Source organism: Cibotium barometz, chromosome 5 (assembly GCF_041138505.1).
Source record: "Cibotium barometz isolate CiBa-2024 chromosome 5, ASM4113850v1, whole genome shotgun sequence".
Lineage (NCBI taxonomy): Eukaryota > Viridiplantae > Streptophyta > Polypodiopsida > Cyatheales > Cibotiaceae > Cibotium > Cibotium barometz.
In genome coordinates this window covers 16,595,716-16,621,509 of record NC_141050.1, presented here as the reverse complement: position 1 = coordinate 16,621,509, position 25,794 = coordinate 16,595,716, and the positions used below count along the sequence as shown (strand labels likewise).

The 25,794-nt window shown below is 48.0% G+C and overlaps 1 protein-coding gene across 1 annotated transcript in view; it reads right to left on the bottom strand.

The window, feature by feature from the left end:
• Nucleotides 1-25,794, bottom strand: part of LOC147638126 (polyamine oxidase 7-like) — a 121,263-nt gene that overhangs the window by 22,387 nt on the left and 73,082 nt on the right. Inside the window, exons 8-10 of the mRNA XM_086798036.1 lie at nt 24,469-24,723; nt 24,268-24,349; nt 4,922-5,079 (exon numbers count right to left, since the gene is read on the bottom strand). Of these exons, the coding sequence (XP_086654162.1) occupies nt 4,922-5,079; nt 24,268-24,349; nt 24,469-24,723 (495 nt within the window). The remainder of the gene's footprint in view (nt 1-4,921; nt 5,080-24,267; nt 24,350-24,468; nt 24,724-25,794) is intronic.

The window sequence follows — 25,794 nt, the reverse complement described above, 5'->3', positions numbered from 1 at the left end:
CCAGTCGCTCCGCACCCTCTCTGTGAAACTGAGCTCTGATCTCTGTCATCTCTCTCTGGTATAGGCGTGGCGTCCGAAAGCCAGGTGTCCTCTGTCTCCTACGGGCTCTGAGTGTCTCTGCTCTCTGGAGAGTAATTCCCTGTTGTGTAGGGGATGGGAGTGGGATGGATCTCTGAAAAAATGTAGTAATCTGTGTCTGTCGTCCCCCTCTGGAGCTGTCTGAGCCTGTAATGATGTCTCTCTGTGACACTGTATGTCTAGAATGAATCTCCTCAATATGTGCTGGTCTGCTGCCTCAAAGATCTGGCGTAGGGAATGTGGCTCTCTGAATAAAATGGGATATCTCTCTCTGATGGCTGTATATGCTCTGCATCTGCATACATAATGCTCCTCACTCTCCACCTCTTCTCTGCACAATCTACATACCCTCTCCTCTCGGGGGATCCGTGCTGCTCTGCCAGTCTCGATCTCCAATCGATGTGATGAAACTCTAAGCTGACCAATAGCCACTCGGGAGCCGTGTGGTAAAAAGCCCTCCACGTATCTAGGCCTCTATAAATCCATAATCAGTGATACTCATGAAGTGATCTCTGTAGTATAGCATCTTCGGTGGAAGAGGCTGTGTAGGCGATATCCATGTCTCTCGTGTATAGAGCTGCCATAGGTCCTATCTCAATACTGTGTTCCTCTCACTATGAGAGAGACGGAAATGTGGTGCATCCCTGCCATACTCGAATGGTGGTAGATGATCCATGTCTAGGCCATGTTGTAAGAACCAATGTGTGACTTGTGCATACCATGATCCTCTGTCTCCTGCCTTAGCCACCTGTCTAGATGCCTCAAAAGCTCTTTATGACAATCTGTCCTGTGGCATCTCTCTGAATCTGTCTAGCAGGCATATAGTCTGGAAAATGGCCTCTACCATCATAGGAGGCGCAGCAATCTCTGCTCGGATAATGTCATGAGGTACTGACGGTTTGCTGCGTATCATGCGTGCCATCATGAGGCCTGTGGTCTCTCTATCTGTGTCCACCAATGGGTAGCAAGGTTTGGCACCCATACCGCTGCTCCATACATCAGTGCCGGTGTGACTAATGTGTCAAATAGCCACCTCTTCGTCCGGGGCTCCTGAAAATGCGCCTGGTGGCATTGTCTCTCTAGCATAGCCAATGCTGCATATCCCCGTGTCAATCTAGCTCTGGCTGCTGAACCCATGGTGAAGCGAGTGGTTGCTACAGAGAAGGTAACCCCTAGGTACACGTATGATGTCACCACCTCCACCTGGCATCCTACGAGAGTGAATGTCAGATGACTCCTGCCCTGTCTTGATATATGAAAGACCATAACCTTGGTTTTCCCAAGGTTCACAGTAAGACCCCTCTGTGTGCAGAAATCATGGAGTGCATATAGATGCTGCTCTAGACCTCTTGGAGACTCAGACACTAATACAATATCATCAGCATAAAGCATAATATGTACTGAGGTACCTGCTAGATCAACTCCATCTCCGCCTCCCCGTGTAATGAAGTCAGCCACCTCATCAATGTATAACCCAAATAGCGTGGGGGAAAGTGGGCATCCTTGCTTCACACCAATGGTGCTAGCAATAGTCTCGGACATACCTCTTGGACATCTGACTCGCCCAAAAACCTGCTCATATAATGCATAGATGCCCCATGTCATATATGCTGGTATGCCAAGAGATTGCAGGCCTCTCTCGTGGTACTATGTCAAATGCCTTGCGGAAATCCACAAAGCAGCAATAGAGCTTTCTCTTCCTCACTCTGGCCTAATCAGTCATACATCTCAAAGTGAATACATGGTCGGTGGTAGAGAAAGCTCTCCTGAAGCCTGCCTGCCCTGATGAGCGTAAACTTGCTCGCTCAGCATATAAGCTAAGCTCTTGCCCCAACACTGCACCATAGAGTTTGGCCAACACGTGGCCAACCATAATCGTCCTATAGTTGCTCGGATCGAGCATATCCCTTGTTTTGTGGATCAGCACAATGGTGTGCATCGTCCACTCCGCAGGCAAACCCTTTGCTGGTGCCCTCTTAAACAGGTGTGCAAGAAAAGGAGCCAAAGAATCTACTGCATATATGAGATGCTCACCCTGTAGGCCCATATGGTCGGCGGCCCGTCCATGCTGTAGGCGGCAGATAGCTTCCTTTACCATCGAGTGGGTAAAGAAGCTAGCTGTGGTAGGTTGAGGCTCTTGTGGCTGAGGTATAGGTGGCTGCTGTGGGGCGTGGTACAGGCCCTCTGCATATGTGTGCCATGTCTGTGGGTCTGCAATGGGTGTCGGTGTCCGGGGCTCTCTGAAGTGCCGCCATGAGATAGGGCTATCTCTACTCATGAAGAAATGGAAGATCTCTAGCTCCTGTATCTCTGCGAAGGCCCGCCTTTTGCGGCAAGTAAGTCTCCTCATATCTCTCCTCGACTCCTGCTCTGTGATGGCTCCCAAGGCTCCCTGTATGCGGAGCCGTGAGTATAGGGCTCTGCACTCGTCATCATACCATCTGTTTTGCGGCAAGTAAGTCTCCTCATATCTCTCCTCGACTCCTGCTCTGTGATGGCTCCCAAGGCTCCCTGTATGCGGAGCCGTGAGTATAGGGCTCTGCACTCGTCATCATACCATCTGTTTTGGGGCATAGTCCCAGATCTCGCAGGCTCTCCTGAGTGGACACGATGTGGGAAGCTCTGTAATGCAGCCGTGTGTAGGAGTGATGCCAGTTGGGCTGTAATGGTATCCATAGGTGCCAGGGGATCCATGAGTAGGCGCCCATCCTCTACTCTGCCAGTGTATATGTCTGCCATGTCATGTGTCAAGTAGATGGTAGTGTGTGGCGTGGGTATGTGGGGGGCTGGTGATACTGGTGATCCGGCTAGTGAAAATGCCAAGTATGAATGATCTGCCCCAATAGGACAAGGTGGGATGGAGAATGAGGTGACAAGCTGTGATGCCTCCAAAGACCCCATAATGTAGTCTACCACCGTGTCTCCGGTCCGTGTATGACTCCTATGTGGGAAGCATGTCAGCCCTCCTGATCCCGGCCACTGTAGCATCCCATTATAAATAACGAGACGATGCCTGGCTCCCAACTCCAGTAAGTGGTCCCCATAATGTCCTCTATCTGGTCCAGTGTCCTCTGATGCCCGACTAGCCCCTATCTCCTCTGGATCCATAGGGTGGAGGATCTCCATGTCATCATAGTCATACACCTCACACTGTCTGCTCTGTGTGTGGGCATTGAAGTCACTCGTAAGAAATACTTCCCCTAGTGTAGAATAATGCATAATCTCCTCTAACAGACAAGTGTATGGCGAGGCTCCTGTCTCCTCCTCCTCCTGTGGCATGTCCTCTGTGATGACATAGGAGGATCCTGATGGAGGAAAGTAACATAGAGCTATGTATATAACCCTGTCCTGTGAGGGATGTAAGCTGATCCACATGTATCTAGCCTCTGGATCCTGTGCTACCACTCAGTCTCCCCTGTAGCTCCCGTCTGAATAGGACTGCTACCCCCCCCCCCCCCCCCCCCCGACCCTCTCGAGGTACCCTGGCATGTGGTCCTCCTGTATGCTGACTCCCACTGGAATCTCTCTACTCGAGATAGCCCTCTCTCTGGGCTCTGATGTGTCTCTATCAGAAGTATGATGTCTCTCCCCACCATAACATGCTCCAGTCGTCCAGGCTGCACCCATAGTGAACCATTACAGTTAAATACTGCCATGAGTATCTCTGTCAGTGGAGTTGGGTGTCTCGGCTATACTTGTGACTCAAATGTTGAGGCGGCGTGTGAGTCTTTCCCGACTCTCCATGCTTTGGTGAAGGGGAGAGGGTCCTCTTCCTTGTAGCCTAGCTTCATGCATAGAAGCTGTCCATCTTTCTCGGGAGTGGAGTTGGGTGTCTCGGCTATACTTGTGACTCAAATGTTGAGGCGGCGGGCATGCCTAGTCTTCTCCTCCTCAATGGTGGTATGAATGATTTGATGTTCTTCCTTTGAGTCTCCTCCCTCACTTCTTTACGGATGTTCTTCTTCACCACCTCAACCCATCCTGACTGCTTGGCTTCGAGTTTTCCCTCCATGTCCTTTGTGATCTCCTTGGAGATCTCTTCTTTGATGGCCGTGAGAGTGTTGTCATTGATCTCCCCTTCTTCCTTCTCGATGTTCTTGACGGCTACTAGTTCCACTTTCAATGCACTCACCTCCTCCTTGAGTGTTGTGTTCTCTTGTTCAAGGTCTGTGACCCGTGCTTCGAGGGCCATGATGTGCCGGTGTAGTTTGTTCTCCACATCATTGAGGTTGGAATCGGATGTCTTCTTGTTCTCCTTGATTAGTGCTTTCATTGCCGTCTCGAGGGCCTCGAGTTTCTCTTGGAGACACAGGGCCATTCCTCGAAATTACTCTGCAGCCCTTCCCATAGGCAGGGAGGAGAGAGAGAGAGAGAGAGAGAGTTATGTTGCTGCCTTGGGGGCCTGAGCAAGGATGGGTGGGAAAAAGGCGCACACAGCCGGTGGCCTAACGGACAGGCAGGCGATCCAGCCTGGCAGCAAGGCGGAAGCGAAGTGGGCAGCAGTAGCGAACAGAGAGGGCAGCTACGCACAGAGGCACGCGAAGCGCACAGGGAACAGCGAAGCGAAGCGAACAGCGAACAGCGAAGCGGGCGGGGCGAAAGTGAAGCGAACAGCGAAGCGAGAAGTTGTATAAAGATAGCGAACAGCAAAGCGAAGCGGGCACCGAAGCGGGCGGGGCGAAAGTGAAGCGAACAGCGAATAGCGAAGCGAGAAGCGAGAGAGAGAGAGAGAGAGAGAGAGAGAGAGAGAGAGAGAGAGAGCTTACATGTTTTTTTAAAAGATAGGGCATTTTCCACAGTTAAAACAGGGAGGAAGAGCGAGCACACAATGAAAAGAGGTTACCTGCTGAACGTCCACACAGCAAGCTCCTGTACAACTTCTAGTAGTCTTATTGTCCACCTGAGAAACATTCTGGTGTGTCCATGGCAACCCATCTGATGTGATCTCATTGCACTTTCCATGTTTGATGCAATCTAGTAGAGTTTCAGCTGTTGCAATGCCTGTCAAATTCATAGTTTATATGAGACCACTATTATAAAGATCAAATTCATAGTTAACAGGAGACCACTATTAACAAGAATCAAAACATCATCTTGACTCCATAATAGCTGTAGATCACGTTTTGATCATCAACTCCATCATGCATTGCACAAACTATTTGCTATGTATCCTTTCTCACGTCATCAACACCCAAGAGTAGGTGCAGGTTCATGCAGATAGATATGTCCAACACCTTCACAGAAACCACTCTACTCAGTTATGGTAGCACTTAAGAGTAAATATGCATGGAGGGTAGATGATCGGGCAATTACACCGCTTTGAATAGAAAGAACTGGCAAAAACCAAAGACTGACGCAAGGATTGACAAAAGTAGCAGTGCACCCCCCCCCCCGCGACCTGCACCTGCCCGCCATCGCCCTCTCCTCCCCCCCCGCCTGCCTTCGCCCTCTCCTCCCCCTGCCCACCTTCGCCCTGTGCCCTTGCGCCTATATCCCCCAACCCCCCCCCCCCCCCTCTCCAACCTTCACCCCCTCTCCTCCCCTCCACCTCTGCGCTGCCCGTTCCGCCCGCTGCCCGCCCTCTCCTTTCTCGCCTGCACGCTGCCCCCTCCCATTCCTCTCACCTGTGCCCCCTACCCCCCCCCCCTCCTACTCTCGGTCCTCCCCATCCAGGCCCCCCCCCCCCCTTCTTTTTCTCCCTCCTGTCCGCCCTCTCTCCTTCCCAGTCCAGCGTTTTTTGTTTTTTTCTTTTTCCACCTTCCTACTCCTCGTTTCCCCTTCTCGCCTTTCCTCATCAGAGCTTCTCAAGGCATGTTTTCAGTTCTCGGGCATGTTTTCCATAGAGGAGCAGAGGGTGGAGTACAGATACCATGCCAGAGCTTCCTTCTCGACCCAAGCGGGAGAGATAGTCACTAGAGATTTCTTTGAGATTGCAGGCCCCCACGGGTAGAGAGATGGTATCCACAGGTTGCAAGGCTAGGATGGATCTATCGTTTCGACCCCCCCTTCCCATGTGAGAGCCATAGCCATAGATTTTTTCAGATCCCTTCTCACGGGTGCCCCCTTATCCCCAGAAGTGGTGGATGAACAAGAGCGGGTCTGGCGGCGCACAAGAGAGGTGATTTCCCCTGCTCTCCGGATTTTCCTATTGACTCCCTTCACAGTTGAGGAGCTAGCAAAGGCCTTGACGGCTCTTCCTAGCCCAGCAGCGGATGGGCTTCCAGTCTCCCTTTTTCTTCGTCATCACTGAGATCTCATGGAAGGCGGCCTTAGAGCAGCCTTCAATGAGATTATGACTACTGATGCTATGCCAAAGAGGCTTTCAGAGGGTCTGATAAACTTGATTCCTAAGAAGGGTGGTGACAAATTGGAGATTTGGAAATGGAGACCCATTACCCTCCTCGAGACCACGCCTACAAGATTTTGGCCAAGGCCATCAGCCCGAGACTTCAGCCCTTCCTCCCCCGACATGATTCATGATACTCACACAGGTTTTGATTAGGATCGGAGCATTCTGGACAAGATCTTCACATTTTGCGAGACGATAACTTCGGCTAGGATGCAACAACAGGATCTCATTGTGCTCCTAGATTTCAAGAAAGCCTATGAAAGCATTGATTGGGGCTTTCTAGAGGGCACGATGTGCCGGATGGGTTTTCCTAAGGAGTGGATCCGTGGTGTTTCTATGGACTTTACTCAACCTCTCACAGTCAGGGAGCAAGAGGTGACAGATTTCCCCTTTCTCGCTCGGTCTGGCAAGGCTGCCCTATAGCACCCTATCTCGTTCTATTTGTTGCCGAGGTCATGAGCAGTCTTCTCTAAGCTCAGGAGACTGGGCTCCATCCGTGCATAGGAGCTGCTAGACTCAAAGTTTACAAATGACATAGAAGCTTACTTATCAGGACACGTGGGGAATCTCCAGAGATTTGCAGAGGCGATAGAGATCTTTTGTCGCGCATCAGGAGCGCAGATCAACTGGCACAAGTCGTATGGATTTTGGGTTGGCTCTCCGCCCACCCCGACTTGGCATCCAATTGAGGCTTTCTAGTGGATCCCGAGGGGCACTCTAGTCCGTCATCCTGTATGTCATGTGGGCACCAATGTCACCCTAGAGCAACAGTTAGCCCCTCTTCTTCTGAGCATTTGGAAGAAGCTTCTATACTGGGGTTTAGCAAGGCTTTCCTTAGCTCGCCGAGTGGTGGTGACGAACTAGGTTCCTCTTGCCACCATGTGGTATATTACTTCTTGCTGGGCCTTCTCACGCGCTTGCATCAGTCAGGTTCCACAGTTGATTCACAACTTTCTGTGGGCTGGTAGCGATGACGGGAGGCCTACCCAGGCCAAGGTGGCCTAGAGATTGATCATTCAGCCACACCATAGAGGGGACCTCCGCATCATCGACCTCGCCATTCAAAGCCATGCCCTTCTAGGCAAGTTGATTATTAGAGGACTTCTTCCAAGTGGCAAGCCAAGGAAGGATTTCCTCGTGGCCAGGATAACCGCTCGTGCACTGATTCTGGTGGGGCCTTGGCCACAAAGTACTAGATGGATCTTCATGGAGATGCGGGCCCATGGCTTTAGCGCAGCTTTTGGGGACACTTACCAGCTTGGGCTGCCCTCCAACAGTCTGTTCTGGTAGCCTCAGAGGAGCGTCTCCAACAGCCCTTGATTTGGAACCCCCTGATCCGTTTACCTAGTGGTCACATGCTAGGGGCTCGGCCTCATGTATCCTGGGGAGCTTTGAGCATGGGACCTACTAGGTCCCTTGGAGATTGGCTTGCATTCAGATAGCTTCCCCCAGTGGCTCAGGAGAAAGACCTAACTCGGATCCGAGGCAAAGAAGAACTCAACCTCGACATCAACTCTACCATTCCTCTAGAGTGGCTGACCCCGATCCCTAACCCTATTCCCCCATAGTGGCTGGAGTGTTTACCAAAAGCATAATATTTTCCTGGCAGTTCATAGCGCGGATGAGTGCTCTGCTTTGCTCACTTTTTCGATTGGACCTCATGGCAGATTAGTGAGATCAGAGCCCCCCTTGGAGGACTTTAGGAGATGCACGTTAGCGAGGGTGAGGGTGATCGGATTCCATGCACACAAGTGGCACATTGACCCACCACCGGGCCCCGGCCAATGTGGCCAGGGAGAGACTCTGGCATTTATGGATTTGGGAGTGTCGGCCCATCACACATCTCCGGTGAGAATCGGGGAAGTGGACTTGGTGTGATCTTGTAGATAGGGAGGAGACTCTGGGTACCCCGTTTTCTGCATACACTGCACGGCTTGGCCGTAGGATCTAGATGCCTGAGGTCAAGGGCACTCCGGCAACAACACGACACTGGCAGTCTCAAGGTCTCTCACCGCACTTTCTCTCAAATTTTTGGAAGAGGCTCTGAACAATTTTCGACCTCGGAAGATCACTCTTTTTGGGGTTGCCGCCACATAGGAGTTTGGCAGCTGGCACATGGTTGGCCATTGGAGGTAGACCAGCAGCATGTTTGAGATGACATCGGCCATCCCCAGGAATCTCCGCTACATTGTCTTTGGGATTTCCTGAAGGCTCAGCAGGTTTGGCAGCGGATTCTCCGCATCTTCACTATGGATAGGGCCTCTTCCCGTACTATTACATGGGACATTATCGTTTGGGCCACTGAGGCCGAGGTTGTCATGGCTTATGAGGAGGAAGGTGGGGGGCTAGCCCTTCACATCTCTCACCTTCGCATCTCGACAGTGCCAGTCCCAGCCCATATCTACTGATCACTGGACTCCGGGATGGGAGATTTGTAGCAACATTGCCACATGGCACATCTGGAGAGCTCGATGCAGCGAAGCCATCGAAGGCACCCACACTCCGCTGGAGGAGTCGATCATGAAGCATCTGGCTCGACATCATTCATACCCTCCGTGGCCAATGGGGGAAGCGGAAGCTTCGGGGTGGTTCTGGCCGTATAGAGAAGTGTCGGGAAGCCTTCCTGAGGCTCTGGCTACCTAGTCCTTTTCTCAAAGATAGTGGTGGTGAGCCTAGTTGGCACTACAGACCACCTGTGTGGTTATTCCCTCCCCCACCCCTTGTATGAGATAGCCTTCTCCTCATAGAGTGGCCAGCCGCAAGAAAAGTGCATCCTTCCCCCATTTTTTTCTTTGATCCTCACTCCGTACATGGAGACAAGTTTGTATCTAGCCTTTTGAGGCTGTTTTTTTGAAGAATCTTGTTTCTGGAAAAAAAAAAGAATTGGCATAAACCAGCTGGCTGCAGCTTGGATGAAAATTTCAAACAAATCTGCGTGTCCTTTTCAATGTATAGGAAAGCTTTTCCCCAAAAGGATTTGTACAGACTCTCCATAAATCAAAGAACAGTACTAAATCATGAACCAGACTATGTGCAATGAATCAGCACATACCAAGGAGAAAAGCAAAAGATAAATCCAGGAATAAGACATTTTCACATTGACCAAAACGTAAGGCTGCCCACTTGACTGTTGCCTTCATAACTTCTAATTGGATCTTGATTCAAAAGACATAAAATGGCAAACCTCCCACAATCAAGAGCATAGCACATGATCCGTTTTTCCTTGAAAGACCACTAGGACTCAGCTCATTGCAATGCCATATCAGAGTAGTCAGCTTGGCTGGCAATCCACAAAATATTGACACACTTGCTGCTGAGTCCGTCCCTAGGTCAAGATAAAGATGAACAGGTGAGCCTGTAACTCTGATAAAGTGCCATCCCTCTCAATGCAACTGGACCAACGATACACGCATACCAAGCTTTCATCAGATCTGTCAACTTGACATCAATGAATCAATGAGCAAAGAAATTCACCTATTCCTAAAGAGTCTCCTCTACCAAGAGAAGTGTTTGCTCAGTCTCCAATTTGGTGCTAAGAGAAGTCTCCCTTAAACTTTTTATGGAAAAAGAATGTGCAGTCTACAGAACCACAAGAACCCAAGGGTGAGGCAGGTTGGAAAGGCGAGCAGCATTGTTGACCACAATCACATTCTTAGAATAGTGTCAAGACTCAAGAATGTACCAAGAACATGTACAGGGTAGTCTAGGAAAGAATTTAGCAGACACTGAGCCCTCACAAAGGGACGCGGTCGACTGAGTGATTGTAAGGGTAAATCATGATTTGCATGCAGCCATTCACCAAATCCTCAAGTCCTCAGAATACGTGTCAAGGCTCTTCTTCCCCGGAGTTTGATGGAGCTGAGCTACATGCCTCTGTGAAGCTCCCATTGCCCAGTTTTCTGCTGCACCCCCACCCCCCACCCCCCACAACACCTCCCCCCCCCCCCTCCCCCGCTTCTGCTCACAGCCTCTGTGCGCAGTCCCTCGAGGCTCTGCCCCTCTTCGCCTGCCTCTCGCACCCTTCTCGCCCCTCCTCACCTTCCTCCCACCTTAAGTGCCCACCCTCTTGCTCCTGCCCCACCCCCCTCCTTCCTATGTGCACCTGCCCCCTCTCCCAAGGACTTGTCCGTGTTGGCGTTCCGTTGGCAGCTGCTCGCCCTCAGCAACTCCACACCAGACCGCTTCTCAGGCCAGGGCGACCACCAGGAGTCCGCCCTCACCCTCCCACCACTGAGCATTGCGGTGCTCCCCGTCCCGGAAAGGTGTCTGAGAACACACCTCACTCCCCTATGACAGTGGATGAAAGGCCTTCTCCCCAGCAAGCCACCCCACCAGGCAGCAGTGGCAGCCCGCCAACAACCATCCTTGATGACAGCGGAAGCCCAGGCTACGTGGCCAGCAGTCATCTAGCACCGGTCACAAACTGAGACCCATTACTCGCATTTACCTCGCAATCCCCACTGAGACCCATTACTCACATTTACCTCACAATCCTGACAGAGAGTTATCACAAGATTCGAAGGGCCAATCGGCCACCCCAGTTGGACCCTCCTCCCCAGTGCACAAAGGGTCGGCAGCATCAGGCACGTGGCTTATCAGAGGAGGCCCAGCCTGTCTCATCTCCCCCCTGAAACTTTCCCTCAACACCGGCTTCGCCCTCTTAGCCCCCTTTCCCTCCCGCTTCCCTTCCCCCTCCGCTTCCCTTCCCCCTCCGCCTGTCTTTTCTCCATCCTCTCTGATGGACACCTGCCGCACCCCTTGAAACATTGACTATCTTCTAGCACATGTATGCTGCCTACAAACCCTAATTTCAGTGATTAGTTAGTAAGTATGCAGAGACTCAGCAGAGATTAGGCATAAACACTATAAATATCCTAATTCAGCAGAGGGCTTGCTTCCATCATTCACCTCTCAACCTTAGCATGGCCCCAACTCACTCACACGACTCTATCCTCAAACCCACCATTTGTATTTCCTTGATTCATGCTACTTTCATGTGCTAGGCCATAAACCCCGTTGCCCAATGCTTGCCATGTGGCCAATTAATCCTCACAAGGTAAAAACGCCCTTGGGGCTTTCACCTTCTTCCTTCAATTAATGTGACGTGTCCCCTGAGGCCTTTCTCTTACTCCCCTTGGCCACCCCAAGCATTGTCTCAACCCTCTAAGGTATAAACCCCCTTGGGGCTTTCACCTTCTTCCTTCAATTAATGCCTTTGTACGTGTCCCCTGAGGACTTTCTCTTACTCGCGTTGGCCACCCCAAGCATTGTCTCAGCCCTCTTATGTTCCCAATTATGCACCCGTCCCTAGGGGAAATCCCATCAATACAGGATACATGCCCCCCACCCCCCCCCCCCCCCCCCAAAACACCCCACCCCTACGAGGAGCACTCCCACATGCAGTAGGCCTTTCTAGATGGGTGGATTGGAGCACATCCGTACTCAGGCGGACTGTGATTACTCGCCTTCCAAGCCAGTTTCCAAAGCCTCACGAGACAAGACAAGCCGAGTCCACGGCCTCTCCTCTTAGACATGGGGATAGCATCATGGAAGGTCCATGGCCTTGAGGGTCCCCAATGCCGTAGACAGTATGATTGTTTGAGAGGAGCTTCAGCATGCCTTGGTTGGCGGTGGCATCGACATCCTATTCCTTCACGAGCATCATCTCACAGCAGGCTGCTTCCTGGACTAAGGTTCAGCATGGGCTCCCTCACGCAAAAGCCTAGTGCATGGGAGGGGATTTTAACATTGAGTCTACAAAGGACCGGAGTGGTGGCAGAAAACAAACCCTAAAAGTGTAACCTACACCTGAGAATCATGAGGCAAACCCTTAAAAAGATGGGACAAACCCTAAAATACAGATCCAAACCCTGACAACTATTTTGCAAAGCCTAAAATACATACAAAACACTAACGATGTTGCAAACCCAAAACAAAACCCTGCCAGCTACATTGCAAACCCTAAACTTCGTATCCAAACTCTGTCAGCAACGTGCAAACCCTAAAACGCATATCCAAACGCTTACCACAAAGTTGGAAACTCTAAAAGGCACATCCAAAGCATGTTGCAAACCCAAAAATCATATCCAAAGCTTGACAAGAAAGTAGCAAATTAATGCTAATTGAAAGACTTGATCCACAATATCGGGCGTGCCAAGGGTGCGTCATGGGAAGAGCTGCTCTTTTCCATTTTGGCAAGACACCAAGCATCTCCCGAGTCCGGTCATATCCCCAGTAGTCTTCTCTTTTCCAAATCCGATCGCCGGGGCCCTAGACCCAAATTGGCCATATTGTACCATTTCTTTGTTAAATATTAAATAGTGATTAATGTGGGAATAAACAAGTGCTAGGAGGTTGTGTAAACTAGCACTGTATTTAGACTTTAAATAAAGCCATTCCAATGTGTGTGAACAACCACTAGTGTGTATGAGTTCTTTTTTGTGGGAACAGCTTATGTAAGTAGTGATGTGTGGCAAAGTGACACCTATTAGGAACACCTAGCATCATATTTGACATGAGGCATATGTGGTGGTAGCCTATGCCCACACCTTGTAAAGGGGACCTCTCTTATTAAAAAAAAACTAATTCTATAGTGCAAATATGCTTTCCATGAATCTTGTACTTCCCTAATCCCTTTGCTCTTATGCTGATAATCTTGCTGGTCAACGTCTCTCTCTCTTACTCCCCATTAGTTGTGTGCTTGCACTCTCACCCTAAGGCACATAACAACAATTGGTATCAGAGCTCTTGCCGCCTCTACCAGAAGCGCTGCGCAGCGGCCAATGCCGCCCAAAGCCCAGCTCCGCCGTTTCAAAGCCCGCGGATGCCCAATCATGCGAAGGGCAGCGCTAGTGTGCAGCCAACCACCGCTGCCACCAGCCAGCCCGCCTTCGCTGTTGTTCCGGGCGGTGCTGCTCTAACGGCCACCATCGTAGCCGGCATTTCAACTCTGGTCCACCTCTACCCAGCCTCCGGCCTTTGAGATCACCGCCGCCTTCACTTCCACCCATCTACACGGCTCTGAGACAGCTTCCGCCCACGGTTCTGAGCCTCCTAGCTCCACCAAGTGGTCATCCAAGGGGCTTCTTGCTATGCCTTCGTGCTTTTGTGTGGGAAAGAAAAAAGTGGCAGATCAACTCACACCAACATCTTGTTCACAGAGGTACATGTATTTTGGGGCTTTCTTTTGCATACACATTTTTTGACAAATTCAAAGCCTCTATGCTGCATATTTGTGGATTCTTGTTCATAAGGGGAAGATTTGTGAAGTGGAAGCATCCATAGGTGCTCTTGAACTTGTGCATATCATCTAGGCACTCCTATTCTTGTGCAACACTCCCAGAGTCTTGTGTTAACTCATTCAAGTATACACCCTGTTTGTGGTATACTTTGGTGATTGCACCTTTCATCCCATCATATCCCGGTGCCTTCTTGTGTGCACACTCCCGTACCTCTCTCCTTCTCTTACTTTTCCAAGAGCTTACATCAAGGGGGGCTTTCATGTTTCTTGTACCCTATCCAGCTTCAGGAAATCCCGTAGTGTGAGGATGTCGTAAAGAGCAACTACCACTGATGTTTCCAGGTTTGGTGGGTTCATGACAGCTAAAGATCGGCTTGATGGTCCCAACTACTCACTATGGAGCTTCATGATGAAAAGTCTACTAATAGCCACGGGGCTATGGGAGATTGTCACAAGGCAAGAGCCTCATCCTGCGGCACCAACTCCTAGCACCTCCCCGGCAACACCAAGGGAGATGCAAACCATGGCACAAGTGGTGTCATGCATTTCAGCACCGCCACCTGGACCTAGTGAAGATCAAAGATGGTGGGATGCCCATGATGCTCAAGCAATGGCCATGACCGCTCCTTCAGTCAAGCGATCCAGTTCCTTCACCCACCACCACATCTTCTTTGACTTTCCTACCAGTCCCCTCCAAGCGACGCTCATCAACAAGCAGAAGAGACCAAACCTTCTTCTCTAGGGACAAAGGCAAATTGGACTAATCACAGGGTGACACCAAGAAGAAGAAGAAAGGAAAGTGTCATAACTGTGTCATTACTGCCACAAGCCAGGGCACTATATCAAAGAGTATCAGAATAGACTTGCAAAGCTGAAAACTCATGAAGACTCTACAAACTCTGCTACTTCTACCTTTGACAACAAGAAGCAGCAACCAGAAGAAAAAGCAAACCTAGTCAATGATGACTGGGCTTTCTAGCCACATTTTCACTATGGGTGTGTGAACAACTGCTAGTGTCTATAAGTTCTTTTGTACGGGAACAACCTCTTAGAAGGATATTATTTAAGTAGTGACTAAGTGATGAGTGGCAAAGTGACGCCTATTAGGGACACTTGGCATCATTTAAGTAGTGACTCAGTGATGAGTGGCAAAGTGACGCCTATTAGGGACACTTGGCATCATATTTGACATGTGGCATATGTGGTGGCAGCCTATGGCCACACCTTGTAAAGGGGCCTCTCCTATAAAAAGGACCTAATTCTATAATGCAAATATGCTTTCCACGAATCTTGTACTTTCCCTTAATCCCTTTGCTCTTATGTTGATAATCTTAATGGTCAACGTCTCTCTCACTATCTTACTCCCCATTAGCTGTGTGCTTACACTCTCACCCTAAGGCACATACCAACATTCTTTGGTGATGAGTGGGTCTGTAATTGCGGTGGCACAGTTGGCATTTTAGCAAGCATCACTTTCTCTCATCATGCTCTTGTCATCCTTCGCTTGAGTGATTGGTCGAGTCAAAACCAGCTCACATCCCAAATTGGCTCATTCAATACTCAAAGATTTGTCACCGCATTGAGGAGACTTGAGATGAAATTTGATAGGCAAAAGGCACCACGTTTGCTTCAGCCATTGCCTATTCCCACTGAGATGGGAAAGTATTACAATGGATTTCATTATGGACTTGCCATGGACCCAACAGGGTGATGATGCTATTTGGACAATTGTGGATAGGTTTAGCAAGCAAGCTCACTTCTTGTCAGTCAAGAAGACCATCACAGCTACGCATATGGTTAAAATATATCTTGCACAAGTGTTCAAGCATCATGGACTGCCGAAGTCCATTATGGGGGATAGAGATCCCAGGACTACAAGTCTCTTTTGGTGGACCTTATTTGATAATATGGGCACCAAATTAGACTTCTCATCAACTTATCACCCTCAAACGGATGGGCAAAGTGAGGCTGCAAATTCAGCCGTGTCGGATCTCTTGAAATGTTGTGGCGGATCAAAAGTCTTCTTGGGAGAAGTACTTACCACTTGTGGAATTTGCATACAATAACACGCTACATGCATCCACGGGAAATCCCCATTTGAGATTATTTATGGTAAGGTGATTTTGCCACCCATGCTTCGCACAAAGGATGAGATATTTGCACCTAATGAGTATGTAAGAGACTCCGATATTGCTTTTTCTCAGGTGCGGACAGCCATTGCAAGGTCTCAAGTGCGGCTTTTTCCGTTGGGGCTTGTGCCTGTGTGTATGTGCTCGGAAATGCCTGGAGGATTGGTGTTCCATTGAGTCTGGTACCTCGTGTACTTGCCTGGAACACGTCTATTTTGGTAAAGTCTCATGAACAGGGATTGTCCATACCAATGCTACATTGCATAGCATCTTTATGTGCTTACTTGCAATTGAATTTACATGCTGTTTTCATGCTTGCTTGACCAATGTGTAGTTCCGAGTAAGGGAACGCCCGCCCGTGAACCGTGCGTATGCAACTGTCTGTTACCATGGTTATGTGGCATGTGACAAGTGGTAAGTATTGGTCATAAACCTAGCCTTAGGAATTTGCATTAATTTATAAGTGAGTGTGTACACACGTCATTGACTTTTGGGCGACCAAAACTCACTTATAAATTATGACCAGCCCTGTGTTCACACACACTGATGTCCCGAGGTGAACAAAACTCAATGCCCACCACCCAGACCTTATCCCCTTTGAACAAAGGGAGCAACCAGCCATGTGTCCATCCCAGCTTGCACCACAAGTCACTTGTCCTCTCTACCTGACACCTAGGGTGGACATCTCATCATCTCTCTCTTCCCTCTCTCTAGAAGTTGCCGCCCTCCATGAGGTCTTTTGGCTGTATTTTCTGCTCTTTCTCCTCCCCAAATCCATATCCAAGCTTGCTAGTGTGTTTTCCAAGCTTCCAAGAGTGTTTCTAGGTGGTGTTCACTCTCCCAATGGCTGAAATTCAGTAAAACAGCTCCTATATTTGCTGTAATTTCTGGTCTTTTTGCTGAAAACCCTAATTTCAGCCTTCCTTTCTCAAGTTGAACCATAGGGGAAGCTTTCCCAGGGTTCCCTTCATCCTCTTGAAGACTTTTGTTGCCAAAGATCGCGGCAAATTGAAGATTTCATCACTCCAAACGCTTCCATCACGAAGACTTCTGCTGTCATGGACTCTACTTGCAATTGGTAAGCTTTGATGCTTAAATATGGAAGCAAGTAGCAGATGATGCCCAGCACATGGATGTACATGTGGATGTTGTTGAGCAGCCATGGGTGGAAGTACGTGGTAAAAAGACACGATTTGTTGCCCCACGGGGGGATTTCTCAGATGCTGTTTGGCGGGGGCCTTTGCGTACTCATCAGGGGCCCTTACATACATATGCTCGTCGCCCTTTGGGTTCTGGTGCCCAGCAAAACAGACCAGGATTGAGAGGCCGGGAGGCCAACTTTCTCAAGGTACAGGGGCTCTTGGGGTGGATAGAGTAGAACGCTATCCTATTAGAAGTCGCCTAACAAAAGAAGCACAACAACAATTGACTCTTGTGTTTGGTTCAAAGGGTGAGGTCATCTCGCCATGGGATGGTCATTACACTTCTAGTTGTGTGTTTATTTCAGTGAAAGTACAAGACCTTTATAGGCTCAATGGTTCTTCTCGTGACATCATTGCTTCTGTCACATCACACACAAACATCTAGATATTATTGTGACCCCTCTAAGAGATGGTTCACATGCACAAGTAAGACCTTGATTCCCAGCAATCCCCCTCAAGGGATTACCTCATATTGTGTTGAGGATAAAACTAGGCTCATGGTTTCTCATGCCAGTTTTCCTCGTCAAGGATAAATCACATGGCTCTGGTTTCATAGGCTAGCTATGGGATCCAGAAGGTAGAGTACACACAAGATTAGGTCACAGACTCACAACACACAACACAAACTTGACTTTTAAAAAGTCCATTCATCATTACAATAGTTTGCTTCCTCTGTGGAAAGCTCTATCTCCTCAATGGTGTTGGCATCTTCCTTTTGTGGAAGCAGTACTTTTCATTGTCGTTGTTTTTCCCACAATGTGCATGGCTTCTTTGAGTAACAGTCCTCTGCATATTTTTTCCTACCATAAAGGGAACCCTTTTGGTGAAGAAGGAGCTGTCCCCCTTGCTTCTCTATTCTTCATCTTCTTCTTCTCTTCCTTGAAGGAGGTTATGACCCCTTCCAAGGTAAGACTGGGCAAGTTCTAGGGATTGAATGTGGAGCTGTGAGCCCTGCCGTACCTGCACCTTGCCGTCTGCGCGCTGCGCCTCTCCCCCCCTCTGCCCGCCGGCGCCCTCTCCTTCCTTTTCGCTTGCACGCTGCCCCCATCCACCTCCTGCCTGCCCTCCAGTCCCCTGTCCGCGACACCCCTCTCCCTCCTCCCGCGTGTTGCCCTCCCTTTTTTTCTGCCTCTTGCCCACCTTCTCTCCTCCCTCGTCTAGCACCCCTGTTTTGGGGTTTTTCCCTTGCTCTCCGCCTTTGCTCCTTTGCTCCCTCGCCTCTTTGACCCTCTTATTGGCTGCTCCCCCTCCGCTCCTTTTCCTTCATTCGAGCCTCCCCTTGCCTTCTTGCTCCTTGTGTCCCCTCCTCGCTTCCCCCCCTTCAACATTTCTTCAAGGCAGGTTTCAGCTTTCGGGCAGTTTTCCTCTCGGCAAGTTTCGGTCCCTTCTGGTCTTGAACCCCTAGGAGGACTCCATGGCAGATGCTCTGTCATCCCTGATGTGGCTGCTATCCCTTGCCCCTTTGTGGACCTCCAGCTTTTTGCTTCAACAGTAGAGGCCTCCACCTTGGTATGCAAGATTGTGGGTAGCCGCCTAGCGCGCAAAGAGCTCAGGGATCTGTTATAGGCTAGCCTCCTTGCCACGTGTGGAAAGATCATTGATATTTATCCTTTGGGGTGTGGCTACTACTAGGTTGAGTTCGACTTGCCAGTAGCTTCACACAGAGCCATGCAGTTGAGTCCCGTCGCATTGTGTACGGCCCAAGCCTTCTTTACGAGGTGGCAGCACGACTTTGACCCAGCATCCAATGTTTTGGTTGGTGTTTCAGGCTTTCCCATGACAGTCTGCTTTCTAGGTCTAAGGAAGGAGTACCTTCCTCTCCTCCCGGTGATAGGTGGTGCTATCGGGAGAGTGATGGAATCCCTCTCTAGGAGGCAAGGCACTAATGCTAGGGGCAAGATTTAAACACAGGTAGGGATGTGGTGTAAGGGACTCCTCCGAAGGATCACCTAATACACATGCACAAACAAGATTAGAGAAACCAAATAAAAGGGGTGTAGGGAAGCTCAGAAGCTCACCACCCAACCGTAGGCTCGCGTCCGCAAACCCTCCGAGCTAGGGGTTAAGATTCCACTCCCACGAGTCCATGCCAGCTAGCCGTGGCATCCCATACCACCAGTGCTTCTTGGGAAGATTACCCGTGATCTGCCATCTCGATACCAAGAGTAAGCCTCTTGGTCCAGGTCCAAGCCACAATGAATCAATAATGACCCAAGACTCACTTACATAGTGCTTATTGTTGCTATAAATAGCAGGCTTGTTATAAATAGCCAACAACCTTGGATTTATTAAATTTGAACCCTAGCCACCTCAATCCGCTTCCTTTTCCTAATCCTAGGGCTTCCCTAACCTTGCTCAATTAGTCCCTAACCCCAAGGGTTAGTGTTATTCCTTCCCACTTAGGACCTTTCCACTCTTGGAAATAAATGAAGGAAAGAACTAGCTATGTGCATCAACTGTCTCCGAAATTAGGTTTATATCCATCTATCAAATCCACGTAGCCACGTATCAAGGAACCATCTTAACCAAAGCTGATGTTCCTCCAACATACGACCGTGGGAACAAGACAAAAAAAGAGAACCTTCTTAGGTTCTTGAAGAACATAAACCAACTCCTCATGGAATTGGAAACCTAAAATCACCAAGAAATGTTTGTTAGCTGCGACATCATACCCATCCTTTCCACGATTTGGTAAATCCTCGTATCTAGGGGATATCATACCTCCCTCTGAGAGACTCCTAACTATCGGGCATTGGAACTGTATCTCCTTCAAGGTATCAAAGTCTGAGGGAATGTGGGTTTTAACCTAGCTCCTATCAAACATATTCTATCTTTTGCCAGAGCCGTATGCACAAAGTCTGAGGGAATGTGGGTTTTAACCCAGCTCCTATCAAACATATTCTATCTTTTGCCAGAGCCGTATGCACAAAGCATAACCTCCAAAACTTGATCCCACCCTCTCCATCTACCCATCGGAGTGGGATGATTAGAAAAACACAAGTCCATTGAATCTCTGGATGACTTGCTATAGGAGCGTTGCAACATAAGAAATTTCTCCCCTTATCTCAGCAACACAAACTCTATCATCTCGGAACAACAACCAGTTCCGAATGTAGTATTGACTACCTTATCTCAACAAATTCCGGCACACAAACTCTTATCATCTCGGAACAACAACCAGTTCCGAATGTAGTACTGGCTACCTTCCACTCTAATTAGTGGAATGATCCCTCAGTCCTAGTCTAAATCAATGGAGATCCCCAACTGGACCTACTGCTAATATTAAATGAAATGCCCATCGGCTAACATAGCTCTCTCAAGGAATCATATAAGTTAGCACAAAACTAGGTAAAAGATTCACCCTCCCAATCCTAGCAACCCCATCCAAATTACCCTTACAATTTTCTTGTTAAGTCTTACGTAACTCTATCTACCGTAGGGTAGCTACCCCCCATAAGGATAGGACATAGCAAGGCTAGAAAATATGCACACCCAGCAACTCTACATGTTGCAGATCCTCTAGCGTCCCATACCACTAGGATACACACCATATAAAATTTCCTTGATATTTTTTTTTTCCGAGAGAGAGATCCTACTATTAGTTAACATTACAACTCGGTAATCGTTCAGCTAAGCTGGTGGAGAGAGCTATGAAGTCCATCTACGCAGCTCTTAGAAGAGAGTGACGGTCGCACTCGACCATGGAGAGCGGCGCGGCTATACGGAATCACAAGAGAAGGCTGAAACTGCGAACGAACAGCAAACATAACACCTGAATGCGAAGCAGGATGTCCGCTGTAGAAAACATGAAACCCCTTATATACATAGGCTTTGCCAGCCAACTTATGCTGCTTATGTTCAACTGCACATAAAACATCCCAACCATGACAAAAAGTTGTACGCCAAAGCTTGAACTGCTTTTGGCGCTAGAACAATCTGCCAAATCACGAACCTTTTGAAGCATTGCATTTTTAGACATGGTATTTGTGATCTCAGACTGCCCTTGGAGTTCCCGAGCACGTGCCTCCCATCATTGACTCGTGCAAGTCTCTCTCTAGAGTGTATTCTAACACTCTCTCTCTTTAAGCTTTCACTGTCTATGCTTTATCTTCGGCCATGTTTGTTTATCAACCTCCATAGCCTGCAGCTCAAGCTCCACCATATCTAACATGGTGTATTAGGGAGAAGATGACTTCATAGAAGGCATGCAAGCATGGGTGATGACGGTTATCTTTATATTGAATTAGTGGAAGTTGGGATGGAAAAACACATGTGATGACGGTTATCTTTATATTGAATTAGTGGAAGTCGGGATGAACAAACACGTGTGACTAAATCGTGCATGTGCTCACATGTTTATTCACCAGGAAAGTCAAAGATTAATTAGTTGGGTTGTAGAGTTTCTTATTCACATGTGCAAGCACAAGGAATGAAGAGGTGTGTTATTAATTGTCCCATGTGTAAAGGGAATGTAAAAGTGCCTTGCCGCCATGAAATTTAAAGGGGTGTTCCCCGCTCATTTGAGGCAACAAATGCAATCTTCCCTTTCATCATTATTCTCTTCTATGCTGCCATCATAGTTTACACTTACCTCCCCTGTTCGTGAACAACCGCAGCAGGAGCAGAGCACAAAGCATCCTGGACAGAAATCAGCAAAACTCCAACATAGACACACGTAACCTGATGGAAGTGGCTTTAAGGACCCGGACTGAAGTAGACAGACTATGATAGATAGAAATAGGTAGACGGAACTAGATAAAATTATTTGACAAGTTGGGTCTGCCAACATCATCTCTAATAAGGTCGTTCCACATAATGGACTGCCAGCAGTCAACCTAATCCTCTGATGTATAAAAAGCTCTTATGCTGCCCCAAGCTCTAAAAATGGATGATACATGTGGGGAGGAGGGTAGCCTATACTCTGCCTCACAGAAGACGAAATGTGCACTAGTGCATCCAGCCTCCACCACCCCAAGGAGTACATCCAGAGATATGATACATGAAAAAGTCCTTCCAAGGCAGGAAACATCTGACTACTAGCATGCAAAGCAATGCTTTGCATTGGATGTCCAGATCTATAATATATCTTCTTGGGACGAATAACAGTCTTCCAAGAAACCATGGCCTGAATGTCAGAGGAACCAGTCCAGTCCCAACCAAAGGAAGCTGCGGACCAATCTCCACAACTGGCCCATACATCCACGGGAAAAGCACCAACATGAAGCAATAAACTAAGTTGTCGCAAGGAAAACTTGGTTGACCACCAAAGCCCTGGAGGCTAAATCCTCGAACTCCAATGAAGAGGCTACTTTCTTATACTAATAAGTACTAGAGCAAACTGTTGTGCAGGTAAAATGTCAATCCCAGCCTGACATCCAAGATATCTAGCGTTGCAGCTTTTATCATTCCAGGTAAAACCAACCTCTGCACTCAAATCGACTCTCTAAGAGCTACTGATCCAAAATCCAACAGATTTGTACCCTTGCTGCAAGGCAGAATTCCTCCAAAGAAATCCTAAAAGAGCACAAACATGAATAGGAGGCCTCTAGAAACATATCAGTATCATCAGCCAACTCAGAGTAGAAAATATCCTCCTCTTTGCGCAGAGGCAGACTCGATCCAGAAACTCCAGCAATGGAGCGAATATAGATGCTCGTAGCCTCTGCAGCAATGAGATACAGCAGGGGGACTAAGGGACATCCCTTTTTTACTTAGCGAGATATTTGGGGGCACTCACCTCTACCACCACCACAAGCAAGCACGCTATGCTGAACATCCCGATATAGGCATGAAACACCACAAGCAGATATTTGGGGGTGAGCGAGATATTTGGGGGCACTCACCTCTACTCACCACGACAAGCAAGCATACTATGGTGAACATCCCGATATAAGCATGAAACACCTCAGATCCAACCCAACGAGAATCCCATGCGTCTAAGGGCACCTTCAAGAGAATCCCAATCCACTCTATCAAACGCCTTCTCCAAATCCAGCAATAAAATGGCTAGGGGCTGATTGCCTGCCTTAGCCCATTCAACTTCCTCCCAGGAAGAGAAGATGTAATCAAAAAGACTTCGTGCTTGAAGGAACCCATTCTGTGTATCATGAATCACAGCCTGCAAGTCTGGTTGCAACCTCATGGTCACTGCCTTGGCAAGTATTTTGTATGTTGTCCGAAGCAATGTGATAGGTCTCCATTGGGCAATCTTGGTAGATAAGACCATCAGTAAGAAAGGATGGCATAGTCCCTGTGTCCCACTTCTCCTGAAGTGCCAAAGTAATCTCTTCTCCAAAGTCGTCCCAAAAACTCCGGAAGAAAACGGGGGAAAGACCATTCCCTGGACATTTACCATAGGTAATGCCACAAGTACCAGCTGGAACTTTTCAACCGAGAAGTGGGTGTCAAGCGTACCACGCCTCTGAGATCATCTGAGGCAAGAAATCCCAAACCTTATGTTGCACTCTGGGGGGTATGAGACTCTGCTGTAAGGGGCTCACTATAAAAATTGGAGGCAAAGATACTAGAGTCTGGGAAGCAGAGGATTAGTGACTCTCAAGCTGGATGGACATAGAAAAGATGTCAAGTATAAAGTCCGTGATTGGATCTACCTCAGGATTACTAGGCAATGGTTGAAGCAAGTAGAGAACTAGAGAATATGGTCCTTTCCCTATTACCCAAATCATAAATTATGTGAGTATGGAGGAGTTACCACCCAGTTCGTCTATGCATAATAAATTTCATGTGTCTTTACTCTGGTGTAATGGAGGTGGAGGAGGAAGATCAACCGGATTTAGTAGAAAATGAAGAGGTTCTAATGCCTAAGCAGATCATGATGCATAGGTGAAAGTATGGGTCCGAAAAGGGAGTACAACAATATCTCACTAAGTTTTTGTGTAGGTTGTTGAACAAAGCAATGCGGCTGGATGAAACATTCTTCCAAAATTACACTTAATATCTGTTTACAACAATTCAGTACCGACCACTTGAACCACATATGGATGACCAATTGACCCCCAACCAATTCCAAATCCGGATGTACCCTTCCACCTCCAAGGTAGGGTCCTGTACTGTCTTCAGACTAGGGCAAGCGGGATTGTCCCTTATCTGTACTCTGCTCTTTTACACCTACTATGAATAGAAGGCTAGAAAGACCAAAAACTGTTGGTTCTTGAGTCCAAAACAGCAATCTGGGTTGTTGAATATGGTGAAAGGGCATGTAAAGCACCATGAGTGTCTGATTGAACAAAAAACACCCTTTCATCTTACCAGCCAAATAAGCACCATGTACATAACCATTAAATTTTTCGCTTGTGTGTTCTCCGGTAAAATACAAGGGACCAACTGGAGCCTGTAAACACAAAACAGAAAGCCAATACCTTTCCTTCATGAATCAAGAAACCGAGCTCACATAACTTCCGTCATGAAACAGTTGCTCTAAATGTTAAAACACCGGGCTGTAAAAATGACCTTCATACGATCAAAATCAGGTTCTGATACACCAATCGGCCAGTTTGTGTAGCTTCCACCATAGAAACGGTTCTTCCACCATCTTGGAACAAGTATATCTTCAGCATCAGGAATGCCTTCCCCAAACAGCTTTTTCAATACCTCCATGATCTCTGTTTTTGTCTCATCATCTGATTGCTGCTCGATACGTCTCGACTCATCATCTGTGACCGTTACAAAGAGGATGTTTGATCCAGGGAATTCCTTTTCCAAATGCTACACAGATGCACACCAGAAAGATATATTCCTTAGGTCCAGTTGCTGAAAGAAATAAGCATCAGAACCAAAAGATCGATAGCTTATCGTTAACCTTTCATAACGTTATTCAGAACTCAAGTTTATGAGCTTCTTAAACTTTTTCTAGCATATAAATCATTGATTAGGAAAACAACAACCGTTTCCCTTTTAGAGATCATGATCACCTCCACTGCACAAGAAAACCTCAAAATATTTATGAGACTCTAGCCCTATCCAAGCCTAGAGACAAAAAAAGCCCACTTTGCCTAGGCAGCTTAGAATCTATTCAAGTGTGATTGTTGTTGATAAAGCACTCTACCCAACAGGAGAAATGCATGTGGTACATGCCCTCATCTTAGTGCTTCTTTTACGCATGCACTTGCAAGGCCAAGAGGCTAGTTTGTAATTTTTATTGGTCTTGAAAGGATGGGTATTGGTTGCTCAAAGTATGGCCGTCACTTTGCCTCTAAGTTAAGGGGTTTTAAGATCATATACCTCAGAATGCATTCTCCGTGCAAGGGCTCACCACCGCCGATAGCATCAAACCACGTTTAAAAAAACTTAAGGCAGAGTCAAACAAAAACAGGTAAAACTAGGCTTAGCATCATCTATATGCTCACAAATGTGGAAATGCAATTGCCAGCCTCCACTTGTCAGAGCAATCTAATGTGACCTTGGACACAAATTCAAAAATTCACACTTCGATAGAAGTTGAGAGAATCCACTTTTACTACATTGTCAATGCATGGGCACAAGACAACTACCTTCAATGCAAGGGAACCTTTGGAATCATGGCAAGGGCTACTCAAGTTAAGGGACCAGTTTCTCTGATGACTGCATAGAAACCAGTTTCTCTGATGACTGCATAGAAACCATTTAGATAGCCCTTGTATTTATTATCAAATCATCATGTTGTAGGTATATGCATGCAAGTTGATTGGTTTCTGTTTGGCTGACCTACAGCATATGAATAGGCCTATTTACAGCCTACCTTCTAATCCAACCTCTGGTATACATATGATGTTTTGAGAGCCTATCTACCCCACTTTC